Source organism: Syngnathoides biaculeatus, chromosome 17, assembly GCF_019802595.1.
Source record: "Syngnathoides biaculeatus isolate LvHL_M chromosome 17, ASM1980259v1, whole genome shotgun sequence".
Lineage (NCBI taxonomy): Eukaryota > Metazoa > Chordata > Actinopteri > Syngnathiformes > Syngnathidae > Syngnathoides > Syngnathoides biaculeatus.
The window spans coordinates 13,695,838-13,713,273 of NC_084656.1; the positions used below are offsets into that span (position 1 = coordinate 13,695,838).

The 17,436-nt window shown below is 39.5% G+C and overlaps 1 protein-coding gene and 1 long non-coding RNA gene across 8 annotated transcripts in view; one reads left to right on the forward strand and one right to left on the reverse strand.

Moving 5' to 3' along the window:
- vav2 (vav 2 guanine nucleotide exchange factor) overlaps positions 1 to 17,436 on the reverse strand; it is a 153,316-nt gene that overhangs the window by 91,582 nt on the left and 44,298 nt on the right. For 6 of the 7 annotated variants that reach the window (XM_061801115.1, XM_061801112.1, XM_061801110.1 and 3 more), the window contains exon 2: positions 15,752 to 15,868. The exons of the other annotated variant lie outside the window; for it this stretch is intronic. In XM_061801115.1, the coding sequence (XP_061657099.1) occupies positions 15,752 to 15,868 (117 nt within the window). The remainder of the gene's footprint in view (positions 1 to 15,751; positions 15,869 to 17,436) is intronic. 7 annotated transcript variants of the gene reach the window in all.
- LOC133490706 (uncharacterized) lies at positions 2,759 to 7,877 on the forward strand. The gene is made up of 2 exons (XR_009792264.1): positions 2,759 to 4,660; positions 5,996 to 7,877. It is a non-coding gene; the product is annotated as an uncharacterized LOC133490706 (long non-coding RNA).

The window sequence follows — 17,436 nt, forward strand, 5'->3', positions numbered from 1 at the left end:
CATATGTAATTTATAATCAATGCCCAAATTTGAAAAACGTTTGTGCCGCCTCTACAGTCTCAAGCCTTTGACAACAATCAAGAATCCAAAATCTGAAGTTCTAGTAGAGTTTCAACTCAGTGGTAATCTATAAGACTTTTTCAATGTACATTTAATTAACATTAAAAAAAAATAAGTATTATATTTGACAAAGTTCCATTTTACATCCTCAACTTTTCAATGCTGCAAGGCAGAGTGAAATTTAATCCAGTTAATATACCAACCAGGAATGTATGACAGCACTTGTGCACATGCTGAAAAGATGCAGCAGCCTTTGGACAATAAGGGCAAAATTGACTAAGATTTGTGACTCACGGTGCAACTGCTGGGACTAGAATTGGAGGCCTATGCACACCAAGATGATGTCAAACGTGTCCACCAAAAGAGAGTAATGTTTGGCCTTGAAATGGAGGAGTGGCAGAGGCCTCCTAGGAAGTCAAAATGTTCCTTCCCAAAAGGAGGCAAATACAGGACAGGAGTATAAATAGCAAGCGGGCCATCCCCATCCCGCAGGAAGTGTTAGGAGATGAGGCAAGGGCAACATCCTGTTTAGTTCACTGCGTGAGGTAAAAAGCAAAGACTTGTAAATAACTTGAACCAAAACATCCTCTCCCCCTACAGAGCTTTTCCTCATGTACAGCACTCTTATACGATATGACAGTGCTAAAAAAGGTACTCCGATGGCATCTTAGTGAGCAATTGCACACACACTTGTGTGAGTATGAGCTCTTTGGGAACTTTTGGGAGCATTTGTTGTGTGTGATGGCCCAGCCACAGGCAGGGTGGTGTGCTTATTGGATTATATATCTCCCAGTAATACAAGAAGTTGCTATTAAGGTCAGAAGCCTGGGGTAGAAGAAAGGAAGAGGATGTGATTCAAGAGAGAAGGAAAATCTGAGATTTAAATGTTTGGCAGTCCGGGACACTGATGTCTCTTTGTCTCTCGTCACTGTCACCAAGGAGTGTGTCATTGCTGCTTCCACAGAATTGCTCACAGCCAATGACGGATAGCAACTGACGTTATTTACATCGGGACTCTCTAGGAGCAAATGCACCTAATTCATTTCTAATGCCATCTGTTTTAGCAGAGATGATAAACAGCTAAATTAGCTTAGCGCTTATTTGTGTAAATATGAACAATTATCCCACCTTTGCAGTGTTTCAAGATGAATCTCTTCACAAGATGTCCCTGTTGGGCTGATAACTGGCAACATTTGGATGTTTAATGGATAAATTGGATGAACCACCACAAAAGTGTTTTTTTAAGGGTTGGTTCACCCCAAGAAAGAAAAAAATAAAATAAAATGTTAAGGAAAAAACTTTTTCAATTATTTAACACTTTTTTTTCGATTTTAGTTTTTCAGTTTCCAAATTGCGTGAAAACACGTTTATTTTACACATTGACTATGTTTTGTAGTCATTTTGATCATTTATACCACATTTCACAACAAAAAGCTGTGTTCCACCTCTGACTCTCTGATCTTTATTTTCAACTAATTTAATTGATTCAAGCCTAGTTCGATAGGGAGATTCCCTAGACAGCAAGCCCAAAATAATTTGTCGTCATGAATCTCTGCAAACGCCTATCTGGTGTGTGGGTTTGTTTTGCCTTGAGGTAATCTGAGATGTGTGTCAATACCCTTGATGTTTTGCTCATTCACATCTGTTTCGTTGACATGGCTTTGTGGCTTCCTTACTGGCATAACATTTTGGTAGTTCATTCTATTTCCTTCCAGTTAATAGAGAACAGTGACACAGCAACGGTGCCAAATTCCCAGCCTTAAATGTGTGCGCAAAGGGTCTTTAGAGGAAATACTGCCACGGGCCATCCAAAGTCAGAAAGAATGAAGTCATGCATGCAAGTCACTGGAGCGAAGCCAATCTCCTTGATGTTTACATTCTGCCTGTATGCACAACATTGTAAGGTATTGTTTGTTTCCAGTATTTATGAACCATGTCATCATCTACTTTACAGCTCAACTAGAACATGTCCAGGGGGAGCAGGCACAATGTAGAGAAACTTGCTAAGGTCCAAAATGCTTTTTGTACATTACACCTTTATTTTCCCTTTTCCTGTGTTCTTCAGCCTGGGGATATGACAGAAATATCATGTTGCAGCTTGCTTTGACACCTTGGAGAACAAAGTGATACTGCAAAAGCCAAAACAAAGAGGTGCTTGTTGCATTAAGCTACATAACAAGAATTCAACATATTCCGTTCTTGTCAAAGACACTAAAGGTACAGTACATTTACAGTATACACAGTTGTCTAACTTAAGTTTTTGTCAGGGTTGTGGGCACAATGTTTATTAAAACAAAGCTATATTGACATACGTTACTTCGCAAGCACATTTTTGGCCATTCAGAAGCAGGAAAAGCAACATCAGCTGACTTGATCTTTCCTAGATTACAGTACATTATACTACAGGACATTATTTAAAAACTGCTCGACTATATGGAGCCTGTGAGACATTCTAGTTTTGTTTTTTTATTGCTAGTTCATTTTACCGGTACACTTGTAAAATTGTGCACATACAAGGTGATAGTTTCATTAAAGATACTTAATTGTGAAACTAAGAGAAATTGATACTTTTTAAATGACAAAAGCTCAGTTTCCACCATGTACTGTACACCGAAACACTGAAGTAATTGTTTTAAGTTTACATCCTGTCCAGATTTGCCAAAAGGTCTGTTTTTTCAGGACAGAAACCAGGCCTCAAACTCACTTGTAGACTATTTTGAGGTTTTTCCAGTAACCTAGACCCCTTTGCCACATATTGCAATCCAAAAACATGGATTCTCCAAACTTGCTTGACATGTAAGCAATAAGCTAGTATCATTTTAAACCATTTAGGGCAGAAAATGTCTGCTAAAATTTCTATTTTATGCTAATTACAGTGCATTCAATCCTACTAAATTAGCGTCAGAAGAACAGTGTTCCTTCACATTTTAAAAATGACTACACGGACCGCAAACTACCGCTGCTGCTAACTGTCTGCAGCCATCTATCGTCAATCACTGCTTCTCGCTATAATGAAAGCTATCCAGTGTGATGACCAGATGCATGCACGCGTTTGTACGTCTGGGCAGTTCGGAAACCACACGCACAACAACTGCACTGTTCTCGTCAGGATGGAAACATGCTGTACCAGGAAGACCTAGTGTGCTAGCAGACTAACAAAGTATCCAGTGTGTGTGAGAGAGTTTCTGTCTCTGAGTGTCAGTGTGCCACTCTGTTAAAAAACCTCCGCTGTCCGTATTGGTGCACTGCTGCAGGTGCGGGTGGTTTACGCAGCAGTTAATGGCGTTCACAGCTTGGCGCCTTTCAGTGAGCAGAGCAAGGCTGAAGTTAACAATGTTTCCCTTTTTGAGAGGAAACGAGAGCGCATCCGCATCCAGTTATTCATGGTTATTTCAAATCCAGCAATGGTCTGACCTCAAAGTCTAGTCCTGCTCCAGTACTGTCTCTTATTCTGGAACTTGACTGTAATGATTTGAATACCACTGGGCTGTTTTTTTTTTTTTTTTTTGTTTGTTTTCTTTTTAACATGCATATCACTGATTATATTCACTAGTTAGACAACTTGAACGTCAGAGCACTGGGCGGGCCAGTAATTACTGGAAAAGAATAAATGAACACAAAAAATACCTCACCCAAACAGACATACACAAACTGCTTGTGTCGCAAGTTCAGTGATAGAGGAACTGAGGGAGTGTGGGCGTGCTGTGTCTGGCATTTAGCTGGCTATCCTCCCAGCCACGCTCTTTCATCACAAATGGCGGGTGGTGCCCAAGTGGAGCGAGAACCTCTTTACTGCGAGAGTTGAGAACATCATTTTGAGGTTTTGGTCACTTTTCTTTTATATACTTGACTTTTCTTTTTTTTTTTTTATTCTTTGAAATGATCTTCGATTGTGTTCTGCACTATTTCACTTCAATATGGTGATGCAATAACTGCTTTCGTCATCCAGTGAGTATGCCCACTTGAGGATTGCAGGAGGAAAGCCAGTTTGTTGCTGGAGTTTGTATTTTGTTGTAGCAGAAGTAGCCCAATTAAATTATAACGAATGATTTTATGAGCATTTTGTTTTCTGCCTGATCAAGTTCTAATTTATGCATGAAAATCAGAATAATTAAATCAATGATTAAATTAAATAAATAATAAAATCAGAATTCGCAGAATACCCATATTAAAAAATATACCGGTCGAAAAGCTATATTAGGTAGCAGCGATGTGGTTCTGTAGAGGTTTCTTGATTTGAGTACATCTTCAGACCTCTATGAACTGACAAATATATGACTGCTCCTATTTTAGATTGTATTGTTGTTTATATTTTCTAACCTTCTGGTTTTTCCTCCTTCCATCTCCTTGTGCCTCAGGGAAGCATCCAGCTGCAAACTAATTTCCCCTCCCTGAAACGTAGCTGCTATCATTGAGCCTGTCTTCATCCATCCCCCTCTCCCTCTTTGTCAATCTTTCACCTTAATCTCCATAATGCAGTCTCTGGCAGGACCTGCTATATGTGCTTTGTCCAGGGCTACGTGGGCTCCAGCAGTGGATGATGAGCAGGTATGGGCACTCTCCTCGCTCTACTAGCAATTGCAGACAGCACAGCGTGAAGGTAAGGCCTATACACACATGCAGGCATGCAGGCACACATGATCATGCTCACACACACACACATCTACACACACACACACACACACACACACACACACACACACACACACATTTAACTCACGCAGTCACTCAGTCGGAGGGTCTAGAAAATGTCAAAATGTCAGATGTAGTCAGTCTCTAACCTTCCAAAACTGTTCCAAAATGTGTCAGTCCATGGTCAGATAAGAGCAGTACGAGTACAAGTTCCTTGTTCATTATCATAAGGGTTTCCGTATATCAGCGTTGGATTAAAATTTAAAATTGATAAAATCAAGACTATATATACTACTGTGTTTCGTGATTAATTCATTCTGAAAAATCGGCTATTGTATTTATTCGGCCATCCATTTTCTAGCCAAGTTTGGGCAAGAGCTGGGATGTTCACTTGTTTATGCTAATTATTACTTAATGTGTTCTGATGAAGAAGTTATCCATTTGAAAAATGTTTAATAATGGTATCCATGTTATGGTTAAACAATGTGACTTGAATAATGAACCCTACCAATATACAGAACCAAAGTCAGTATCTCTTTCCACTCCATATCCCTTAAAGCACAAGTGTCAAAACTCAAGTCCCGGGGCCAGATCCAGTCTGTAACTTGATTTTATGTGACCCCCGAAGGCAAATCATGTCAACTACCATGATTATTGTTCAAATTTGTACAAAAGTTTCAAATTTCATAAAATGATAAATAACATTTAGATATTGCAAGCATTTGTGTCAAACATCAACAATAGTTGAAAAACCCATTACCCTTGATTTCTGATTCTAAAACTAGTTATTAAATTTGATGTGTAAATATGACGAGTTTTTATGGTTTCAGTTATCACATCCCTCTGAGGGAAATCATAACCACAAAGTAGCCCGCGACAAAAAGGAGTTTGACACCCTGCCTTAAAGAGTTACGTTTGATATAGATCCCCATAATCCTTTTCTGACACTGCTGAAAGTTGAGAGGGATACAAATATGGCTAATACCGACTGTACCCCTTCATGGCAATCTTAAAGTAAAAATACTTGTCAAAGGTTCTCCTCTCTCGGGAATAAACAGATACATGCAAACAAAAACAACACTAAATACAGAATGTCCACCATTGTTTCCATCTTTGTGGGGCTGCAGCGCCTCATCAGGGGGGTATTTGAAAGAGATGCCCAAGGCTCCTCCCACTGGCCCCTCTGGTTGTGGAAAAGCAGCTGTGCTACTGTTAGTCTTTCCCCGATGACTAAGAACCTCACCCCATTTCTACATCCTGCCAAGTAAACCAATATCAGTTCCTTCTGTTTCTTGTCTTTTAGGTCACTACACAAAAGCACACGTTAGGATGGGTCAAGATTTGGATCAACCTGTAAATCAAGAGCTTCGTCTTCTGGCTCAGCTCTTTTTTTTTCCCAGATGACAGCCTGATACTGCATTGTTCACTTACTAGTGACCCAAGAGCTCCTCCATCTGAGGTAACTCTTTACTCTTGACCCGCAGGGTCCAATTCAACCTTTATCGACTGAGAACCATGGCGCTGACTCTCATCCCAACAGCTTCAGATTCAGCAATGAAACATCCTACCAAATACTGAATGTCACAGTTCGAAAAAGGACGCCAGGCCCATCATTGTCTGCACATATCAGAGATTACCTCGTTTGTTGAATTCATATATGTTTTCTATGCAAGCGATGATCTAAAGCAATGTCTTTGCGTACCTTAGTTGTCCAAGGTAATGTTCACAAATTTCGATTATGAGTTGAAGTGGGTAAAGTTTTAACTTTACCCACACATTAGGTATTCTACTCTACTACCAACAACAGTGTTGTGCTTTATTGCAACATGCTGGGAAATTAATGATGAGTAGCATGGAGAAAGACCTCAATTTTGTAGCCGCTGCGGGGGGGCATTAATAACACAAAAGCCATACACAATAAGGAAGCCTGACCGCTAGCTTTTATTGATAATTGAATTACAGAGTGACAAGCCCAATGCGCCACAGAAAAAAAAAAACATTATTAATTTAAATGCATCGTCACAGAACAAAATGTATCTCAAAGGGAATTATCCAGTTGGAGAGCATACTGACTAAGAACCATGGAAGTTCAATCATGCTCCAACAATTACTACATCAACCATTTCCGTCATTTTATTACTTTCTCTTACCAGCATATACATGTTGAAATATTGATATATCACAACTGTTAACAGGAAGAAAGGATGACAGAATAAAACAGTGGTAGGCAAATTGGCAGATGAGGGTGGCAAAGCTGGAGTTGAATGGATTCAAATTCTGTTGTCAGAATGAGTCCATTAATACTGGTCTTTAAAAGTGTTGCTATAACTTTCTACAATGTATGCCACAAGTAATGAGCTACCATGTCATCCATTAAGTCTAATTTGAATTTTAGATCCCTTTGCTCGGACAACTCAGAGAACACTAACTCCAGCAGAGACTTCATCAACAATGGCTTGTGAGAGAGGATGAGTGTGTGTGTGCATATTTTGTACGTATATCCGGCTGCGGGCATTTGGATGTGCCCCTGTTGATGAACTCAATTAATGGCAGCCCCAAACAGTGCAGTCAATAATCCAATTGGTGGTTATTGCCACTTCTCTGGTAACAAATATCTGACACTGTGATTTTTGTTTAATGGCTAATTCGGTGCGAGTGTAAGAGTTAGTTGACAATACACATTTTCTTCCTGTGACTGCGAAGGTTGTTTCTGGATAATCCGGTTTCCTCCCATATTTGAAAAGCATGCATACTAGTTTAGTAGACCCTTCAAAAATTGCTTGGAGGTGTGGCTGTGAGTGCAAACAGTTGTACAGTATGTCTCTATAGCCCTATTCAATGTTCCATATAAAAAAGCAAGCACGTGGAATTGGGGCCAAGGTGAACCTAGCAATTGTCTGGCTTCAGAAATAGGATAAGAGCAGCAATAAAGGTGTGACGACCCGTGCGTATGGGCTTTCTGGAAAGTCAAGGTCAGGGTGTGAAGATGACCACAATAGTCACAGTCTGCTATTTTATTTTTATAAGTCACTTTATTATCATTATCACACATGTAATTATCTGATCACAGGGCGCAAAGTCCTTACATGAAAACACACAACATACCAATACGTATAAAGGACAGAGGAGGATAAATGTCTAATCTTATGATGCATCAACAGGTGAATAAATTTCTGATATTTTGATCCATCCTTTGGACAGTGTTGTGTAGCAGAAGTGTCAGAAATGTGACCAACAGTGATTAAGCCAAGGTACATGCAACCTTTTACCCATGTTTCTACCAAAAAAAAATTGTGTCGTAGGAAGGGTGAGTGATAAAAAGCATTGGAATTTGGCAGATTTGCAAATGCAGATCCCATACTTGGAATAGAGAACATTAACAGAATGTATGAAAGCAAAGTGGTCTGAAACTTCTTGCCAAAATCTCTGTCAATATCACAGTTTAAAAAACGTGTTCCTACAACGTTTTAGCGTGATTTGAGTTTACACCAAACATTGAACATGTGCTGTTCACTTTGGCAGGGTGCATATTTTATTGCGTTGGTAGGAAAAAAGGTGTACCAAAATATCTACTCCAAGCTTTTAACACCCCAGCCGGTAATGCCTTTGAATTATAATACATTTATTAAGAATGGTCTGCTAGTATGATTTGAGGTTACACTATTATGTAACAGTGGCTGATCTAGGAAACCAAGACACTCACAGACATTACACGGGATTAAACGCAAGACAAATGCATGGGTGGGTGCAAAATATATTGGAATTACTTTGGTTCACTTCCATAGAGCATAAAAGCAGATCACGTGAAGAGTTAACAAAATGCCAAAGTGTTGTATTTTGTTTCTGTTGGTTTTTGTATTTTGTTTCTTATGATTAGTAAGGGGGGAGTTAGAAAGGCACTACAAAGGATGAAAAATGGAAAGGCAGTTGGTCCTGATGACATACTGGTAGCGGTATGGAAGCAATTTGGAGAGATGGCTGTGGAGTTTTTGACCAACTTATTCAACAGAATACTAGCGGGCGAAAAGATGCCTGAAGAATGGAGGAAAAGTGTACTAGTTCCCATTTTTAAGAACAAAGGCGATGTTCAGAGCTGTGGGAACTATAGAGGAATAAAGTCAATGAGGCACACAATGAAGTTATGGGAAAGAGTAGTGGAGGCAGACTCAGGACAGAAGTAAGTATCTTCGAGTAACAGTATGGTTTCATGCCTAGAAAGAGTACCACAGATGCATTATTTGGCTTGAGGATGCTAGTGGAAAAGTACAGAGAAGGTCAGAAGGAGCTACATTGTGTCTTTGTGGATCGAGAGAAAGCCTATGACAGAGTACCAAGAGAGGACCTGCGGTACTGCATGCGTAAGTCTGGTGTGGCAGAGAAGTATGTTAGAATAGTACAGGACATGTATGATGGCAGCAGAACAGAGGTATGCCATAGGTTTGACAGAAGAATTTAAGGTGGAGGTGGGACTGCATCAGGGATCAACTCTGAGCCCCTTCCTGTTTGCAGTGGTAATGGATAGGCTGACAGGTGAGGTTAGACTGGAATCCCCTTTGACCATGATGTTCGCAAATGATATTGTGGTATGCAGTGAAAGCAGGGAGCAGGCAGAGGAACAATTACAAAGATGTAGACATGCACTGGAAAGGATAGGAATGAAGATTAGCTGAAGTAAAACAGAATATATGTGCGTGAATGAGAAAGGTGGAGGGGGAAGAGTGAGGCTACAGGGAGAAGAGATATCGAGGGTGGAGGACTTCAAATATTTAGGGTCAACAATCCAGAGCAATGGTGAGTGTGGTAAGGAAGTGAAGAAGGGAGTCCAAGCAGGTTGGAACAGCTGGCGGAAGGTGTCTTGTGTGTTATGTGACAGAAGAGTCTCTGCTAGGATGAAGGGCAAAGTTTATAAAAGAGTGGAGAGGCCGGCCATGATGTATGGATTAGAGACGGTGGCGGTGAAGAAACAACAGGAAGCAGAACTGGAGGTAGCAGAAATGAAGATGTTGAGGTTCTCGCTCAGAGTGAGCAGGTTGGCTAGGATTAGAAATGAGCTCATTAGAGGGATAGCCAAAGTTGGATGTTTTGGAGACAAGATTCGAGAGAGCAGACTTCGATGGTTTGGACATGTTCAGAGGCGAGAGAGTGAGTATATTGGTAGAAGGGTGCTGAGGATGGAGCTGCCAGGCAAAAGAGGGAGAGGAAGACCAAAGAGAGGTTTATGATGTGGTGAGGGAGGACATGAGGGCAGTTGGGGTTAGATAGAAAGATGCAGGAGATAGGATAAGATGGAAAAAGATGACACGCTGTGGCGACCCCGAATGGGACAAGCTGAAAGGAAAAGAAAAAGAAGGATGTGAGCTACAGTGTAGTCTTAATACATTTGACTGGGGTTACTGGGGTTTGACTGACTGGAATCGTTTTACATTTTAGGAGCATGTGGGCTATGTACTGTATTACTACATAAAACCTAAATTGAAGTGTGAGCATGAAAAAAAGGCATGAGGGTCAGCTGAAAATTTTTTGCCATTTCCTTCTTTTGTTTCATGCAATTGATTCCTGAGAGAATGAACCAGTCCATCTCGTCTCCACCTATGGAGCCTTGCTCGGAGGAATCATAGTACTGGATATAATGAGAGCTCATACAGTTCACTCAGTAGGGACTCTTCTTCATAATCCTCTCATGTGGGTCTACATTGCACTAAGGCAACCTTTCTTTCCAAAAGGGGCTTCTGTGACCACAGAATCAGAATCCAAAAGTTCTCTCCTTCCTTCCGTCACTCAAAGTTGATTGGGATGTCAGTTTCACGTAACACTAATCATGGAACAGAATTAGATGTAAACACTGAGGGTGCAAAGAAGAGTTCTTTTCATGATGATGTCTGGGGATTTCATAAGAAATGTCATCTTTAACTATGACAATATACAGTAAAGTAGAATCCGAGGACACTGCCCGATCACTCAACAAGATGTTTCAAAAATACAGTAATAAAATGAAAACATATAGCAAATATGTATATCTATTTTTAAATAAGCGGATTTACAATGAAAGAGTCAACGAAAATAAGTCCTACTCAAACAAAAACAAAATGCTTTCAAGTTTCAATTTCAGGCAGCAAAAGACATGAAAAATAAAACATAATTCAACTCATACAATTTGCTCATGCAGTTTTCACAGATGCAAAATATATACAGAAAAAAATGTATGTGATCATAAAAAAAAATGTTTTATTGAATGACTACAGAGGCCACAGTGTTTGTGAAATACTCAGATAAATTTCTATAAAACTGGCGGGCAAAAGACAGCTGAAGGCGTTCTAGATGACACTAAGATTTCATTTAAGTGACATCTCAGTCCATGGAATTAATACTGAAGCTTTTGCCATATCGTCACGCAAACGGCCGAAAAAGAGCAGAACAATGAATTCCAAGGTCCAGGACATTTGGCACCTGCTTTGTCGTCAAATACCTCTGCTACACAGCAAGCGTCAACAGCTTACAGCCAAGCCAACTTCCAAAGTAGTCAGGGGATAGAGAGCATATAATGACTGTACCCCAGATAACAACCGATCGCTTAGAAACCACCTGTATCTGCATGAGTTGCAGTTACAAGTCACAGGGATAATGAGGTCATGGGAGATAGGGATAGGAGGGGGTAAAAGCACAGAAGGGAGAGGAAGTTCCCATTTATAATTCATGTCAAATGAATTATCATCAGTACTGTGGCATTTGGAATGAATTATTGATCTTGCCCAGGAAGAACTTGCAGTTGGGGGTCCTGATGGACAGGGAGCGAGGTAAGAGGGCAAAGTAAGCAGACACGAATGTGTCTGTTGGCGGTAGAAGGATGTGTATTCTCAGCGGGTAATGAAGATTTAGTCGGTCTGATGACATTCCTGTCACGCTGCTGGTGGTAGTATAAGTAACACTATCAACGTGTTAAAATAATGAGCCATCATAAACGATTAATCATTTGTTAAGAAATTGCTGATTGGTTAATGGCACATATATGTCTAATTCATCACATCTTGAAAAATGTGAAGCGAAATAGATTACACGATTTGGCTGGAACCCATAGAAGCACTGCTGCCTCAGTCCACTTATTGGTGGTTTGCAGCAGTGATCCTCAAAGTTTGGTGGTAGAGAACGGTGTAGCCTCAAATTCAAAAACACAGAAAACCATGTTTTTCAACATCATAATGTCCTTGACGCAAATTGGTTATTGAAGTTCAATTTAATTTAAAAAGCAAAATACATCCAATGCATTGCCCATCCCACACCTAATCAGCGATTCATTAGTCAAAAGTTAATTGCACCATAGACAAAGGAAATTTTGCCAAATTCACATACGTAATTACTTTGCTCGAGATTGAAATGTGAGCAGTCATATCATTGACACAAGCCAGACTATAGTTATTGTCCAGTAATGTAATTCTAAAAAAATAACTTCAAAATAATGTTGGTTCATTTAATTGGTTCATTAGTTTGTAATAGGAGTACAGAGTGTTTTTGTGCCCACGTTCACCCCAGTACTGTACATCTACTTCATTAGTGTGAAAACCCATTAACAGGGTGCTAGTGTGGGTTCATGTGAATTGGCGGTGACAATATCTTGCAGTGAGTGGCACAACTAATGCGCATAATAATCAATTAATTGATCATTTAGAATTTTGTCAATTATGTGGAATTAATTGTTGATTTATTAAAGCAATTGAGAGAAATGGGAGTGCCCAGTAGGGGATGATGAACTGGACTTTAGTATGATAAGAATAAGAATAATAAAGATAAATCCAAACAGATGTTGCAATTGCAACACCGCCAATTATAATACACAATTAAAAAAAAGTGACATGAACATGAGACTTCAGAACATACAAGGGAGAGTGGAGCTTCTTGATCAATTTTATTGATTAGATTGAGTTTATTTCTGTTTCTTTTATTTATTTATTTTTGGGGGGGGCATGGGAGCTTCCATAGTTCATAGCATATTCCCACTGTTGTGCAATGTGCAACTCTTGAACTTTCTAAATTCTCCACGGGTTGAATGTGAGTGTTATTGGCTGTTTCATGATACGAGAGAGCATAAGCAGGACAGGAAATGGATGGGCAATTTGGACATGCTGACGATTATTCAGCATTAGTCTGTACTCAACTGACGGCCATTTAAGTTTTTTAATAGAAACAAATGGGAACGAAGAAACAAACATTCTACAGCTTTACACTGAGGTCAAAAACTATTTAGGCATGGTAAATAGCATTCACACAATAGTCTGGCAAGGTCCAACAAACATTCCAGACATTGGCAGTGCTGTCCATGGACACTGGGTGACTCGCTTTTTTTTTTTTTTTAAACCAATGATAAAGGAAGGAAATAAAAGGAGCAGAGTTCTGTTTCAAAACAATTAAGAGCAGCACAGAGGATAATCAAACATCTCCAACCAATGAGAATCACACTTTCCTGACAGATTTTTGCAGGCTTCTCTATCTTTGTCTTAACCCCAACATACTCCCACTCACAGAGTGTGAGATTAATGAGTGGGGAGCGCTGGACAGTGATGAAGAAGACGTGAGTCGGTGAACTGAGACGGAAAGCAAAGCTTTTGAAACACAAGCTTCGCCACAAATTAAAAATGTCTGACAAAAATCATTACATTTACATAAGCTGTATGATAGTCCAATTTCCTACTTCCTCATGTTGATTTTGAATGAGTTGACCTTCAAATAAACAATTGAGGGTATTAAATCCATTCACCTTGACATTCAAGTCAGCGAGCACTTGAATGGCCCTTCACAATCAAGTCCGAACTGTGTTTTAGATCAGACTGAAATTGATGCAAGTCCCAGACTGTCTGCATTTCAAATATATAATGAAGAAGGCAAATCTGACAGAAACTTACCTTCTTTTGCTTTCCGGTTACAGAAGAAAATTACCAAACTGTTGATAGATGTCTAACAGGTGCAGGGTAATTATGCTAATCATGGCAACAGCCAAATAAACTGATTGCCGTGTTCATTTAAATGACAGCAATGTTCCTTCAGTGGCTAATTAAAATAGGTTGGGAGAACGGAAACGAGACGGCTGGGTTTGGATGAAAGGGAGTGTTTAAATAAAAATGTTCTCTAGGGTCTACTGTAATAAGCTCCATTTCATTGGTTTAATGATGTCATAATGAATTTGTAATGATGGGGGATGGGTTCTGATGCAGAAAAGGGAGGAAAGGTGATACCGTACAGTATCTGTTAAACAAGAAAATAGTTTATGATGTGGGTCTTTGGGACTGCTGAGGTAAAGTTTTTGTTTTAGGATGCAATTCAGTCCCACTTGAATCTGCATTTTTTTTCTTCCTCTCAACAATGCCAGAGGTAGGCCACAGCCTTCATTTGCTTGTGAGTTGGGAAAATTCATCATTAGAGCGAAAGGTAGTGGGTGATCAGAGGCCAGGGGACATGAACTCTGGGGCCCAAAGCAGCTACTGTTGAAGTATTAAACAGTAAATAAGGGCTGATGAATGTTTATGGAGGATTCTGCTATAAAAACCATCTCCCTTGTGTCTTCTTCCACAGTCCTGCTTGGCTGTCTTCACATCAGATCAGTATAAAATCCAAAGTTTAAGGACAGTGTTATGTTGGCTGGTGAAGGTCATTATAATCGTCTGAATGTTTTAGCCCAGATTACTTTTTTCTTTGCTGCATGAAAGTACATAATGCACATTACATGATGTATGATAAGTATTTTCATTTTGATGTACAGTAAATGATGGCTGGCACTCTATTGTTTGGTATAAAACACAAAGAATGGAAAGGAAAGGTAAGAAAAGAAGAAAATGCACATCCACTGAAAAGATTCTTAACAGAGAATGCAGCCTTATCTTAACATTCCCTCTGAGTCGTTTCCTCAATTTAAATGTACGCCACATTAGTAGGGATCTACTAAGTTCAATATATTATAATGCGATGTTTGGCCTTAATGGAAAATCAATGGAGAGACAAGCCCCCCAGCAGTGAGACCAGACAAATGCAATTTCCAAATTGACATATAGAGGGCCTATGTGATTGATTCTGACTGCTGTTTGATTTTAATACCTTTCACTGCAAGCTCATTGACTCTCAAACATTGTCTTGCGCTTTATCTACAAACTGCCAAGAGTACTTGTCTGCTCTTCCCTTCGCTCTCAGTTTATTTATCCGGCTTTTCTTCAAGCCAGAATGGAAGTGTTGTATTACATTAGACAAGTCACTGAAATGAGCAGATAACTGGTTTGTACTTGTAATTAATCATGGTGCAATCAGATGCAGTTTATGGAGGTGACACCTTTGCAGAGTAATCCTACGATTGGAATCCAAATGTCTAGTGCTTCTTCAGACATCTGGCAAGAAACCAAATTAACTTTCACACCACGCTAGAGACACAATGATCAGCCGTCAAAATCAATTCCATGTCATCACACTCTCCTTTCTTTAACTGGAGCAATTTACCCACCTAAAGAGAAGCTTACTCGTTAACATATACACAGAAACAGAAACAATTTAAGGCATTAAGAAATAAAAGGTGAGAAGAAAAATGTTTCATTGATCAGTGACCTGTAATGACTTCTATGGGCTAAGAAACTGTCCAGATCATCTCTTAAAATTGGAATTGAGGAGAGATCCTAAAACACCTGATGATCGAGCTTATCTGAATATGACTACTACATACTTTATACCTTTAAAATCACAGAGACACACATTACTAGATATCAACACTGGACGATGTCAGATACTTCAACAATGGCATATGATTCATAGACTGAAACTGGATTTAAATCAACTGCAACTTGCAAGGTGCGTTGAAACTATGCCAAGATTATTTTATTTGATAGCGCATCCAAATGAGTCAAAGCCTTTTTTGCTATTCTAAGATCCTGTAGGTCAACAATTAGTCAGAGTTTCTACAATCATATAACGACAGTCATGCAGCATCATGTTGCTGATCACTCACCATGATTAGATTAGTGAAATAGTTGATGTCCTGGCATGTCTACTGCAAATGTCTGGAAATGTAGACGGTTAAAAATGCACTCACCTTGCCAAAGTCTCTGACATCAAAGAGGTCAAAGGGGTCAAACAGCTCACTGTTCCGCAGGCCAAATTTGTCATGGCATATCTTGAGGAATGTCCGGATGTTCTTCAAACACAGGAACTATGAACGACAGAGAATGTGCTGTAGATAAAATATATTCACACATAAATATAATTTATACAAAGTCAGATAAATTTATCCTCCTTCACACAGTGAAAAGAAAACACTGATCTCAGACGACACGGGTTGCGATGAACTGACACTTCGAGTATGACTCAAACAGATAAAAGGGTGTGAGTGTAAAATCATTGAAAAATTCCACGACAGCACGGGAGTATTTTGATAGACTAATAAAAAATACATGAATAGACTACCCTATTTCCCGGCAGGTGATCGATCATCTTTTTGGCCTACTATTTGTGTATAGTGGTTCACCACCGCGAGGTGAGCCGACTGATTGCAGCGCCCGAGGTTGACGGGTTCTCTTTCGGATAAAGATAAGAAAGTCAGAGTGGCAGCTGTCTCCTGACATCAGACAAACCCCTCGGCACAAATATGTCTTAGGGTCTTTTGCCGGTTGGAAAGACACTCGTCTCATGATCAAAAGACTACAAATCTGAGATTACACATTTTTTTATTATACATGAAACATGCTTGAAATAGGTGCTGTGGAATCCACTGCGGACATCTGGACCATACCGAATAATAAAGCTATCAAACAGTAATTCATGATGGTAACGCCCAGCCTGTACCACACAAGTGAAGGTTTACAATAATAAAGAAAAATAAACTTCAAAGTTTTTTCACCAATCTCATACAGATGATCTTGAGTGTCCTAACAAGGTCTGACAATGTATGCAGTGATAATGGAGCACACCAAACCTCCAGGCACTGACACTCCTTTATTACAAACCCTTATACAAAAGTGAGAGCACAGTATACTGCAGAAGACAAAATGCTGACAATATGTTGTATAACAGGGATGCTCTTATAATTTATAGATAGCTAGAATATAAGAAATATTAATGACAAACCGAAACTTTTGTCTTTATCCCCTACATTTTCCACTTGCATTGTGCACAAAAAAGAAAATGGATGCTCCTCTGATCATCCCTTTAATTTCTCTGTGACTAATGATTAGGTAATCATGCCTTGAAGAAGTGATATGTACAAACAAGTTTAGAAGCCAATCTATTAACAAGGTGCACCTAAGAATGTGTTGGCCAAACAACCATATATCAGCATAATTCATTTGCACAATAAGCAAAATCCTGGGAGCAGTAGATACAAATAGATAAATCAACATGTAGAATGTAATTTATCATAACCTCAGAAAAGGCGCAGTGCCTGATTTTGTATCTTTAAATGCCAGGCCTGAAAGGCAGGTGCAACTAAAACAGCTGTGCTTAACGATGACTGGTGATTCTGGAGCGGAAGAGGTGTGGAAATGGAAAAAAAAAATGTAATGGGTAGAATGGATCTTTCCTGGTCATGTTAACATTTCAGAAATGCCAGCAACAAAAACCACATTCATTTAGCTATGCAACTTTGGAGCTTCTGAATTTTTCTAAGGTCTGACTTGGAACCAGTCACAAGTCCTCAACTCTGTTTTTGCTTGCATCTGGGTGTTTTCACCTAATGATGAGAATGGCTGCTGACCTCCTCCAGAGCAGATTTTAATTAGTTCT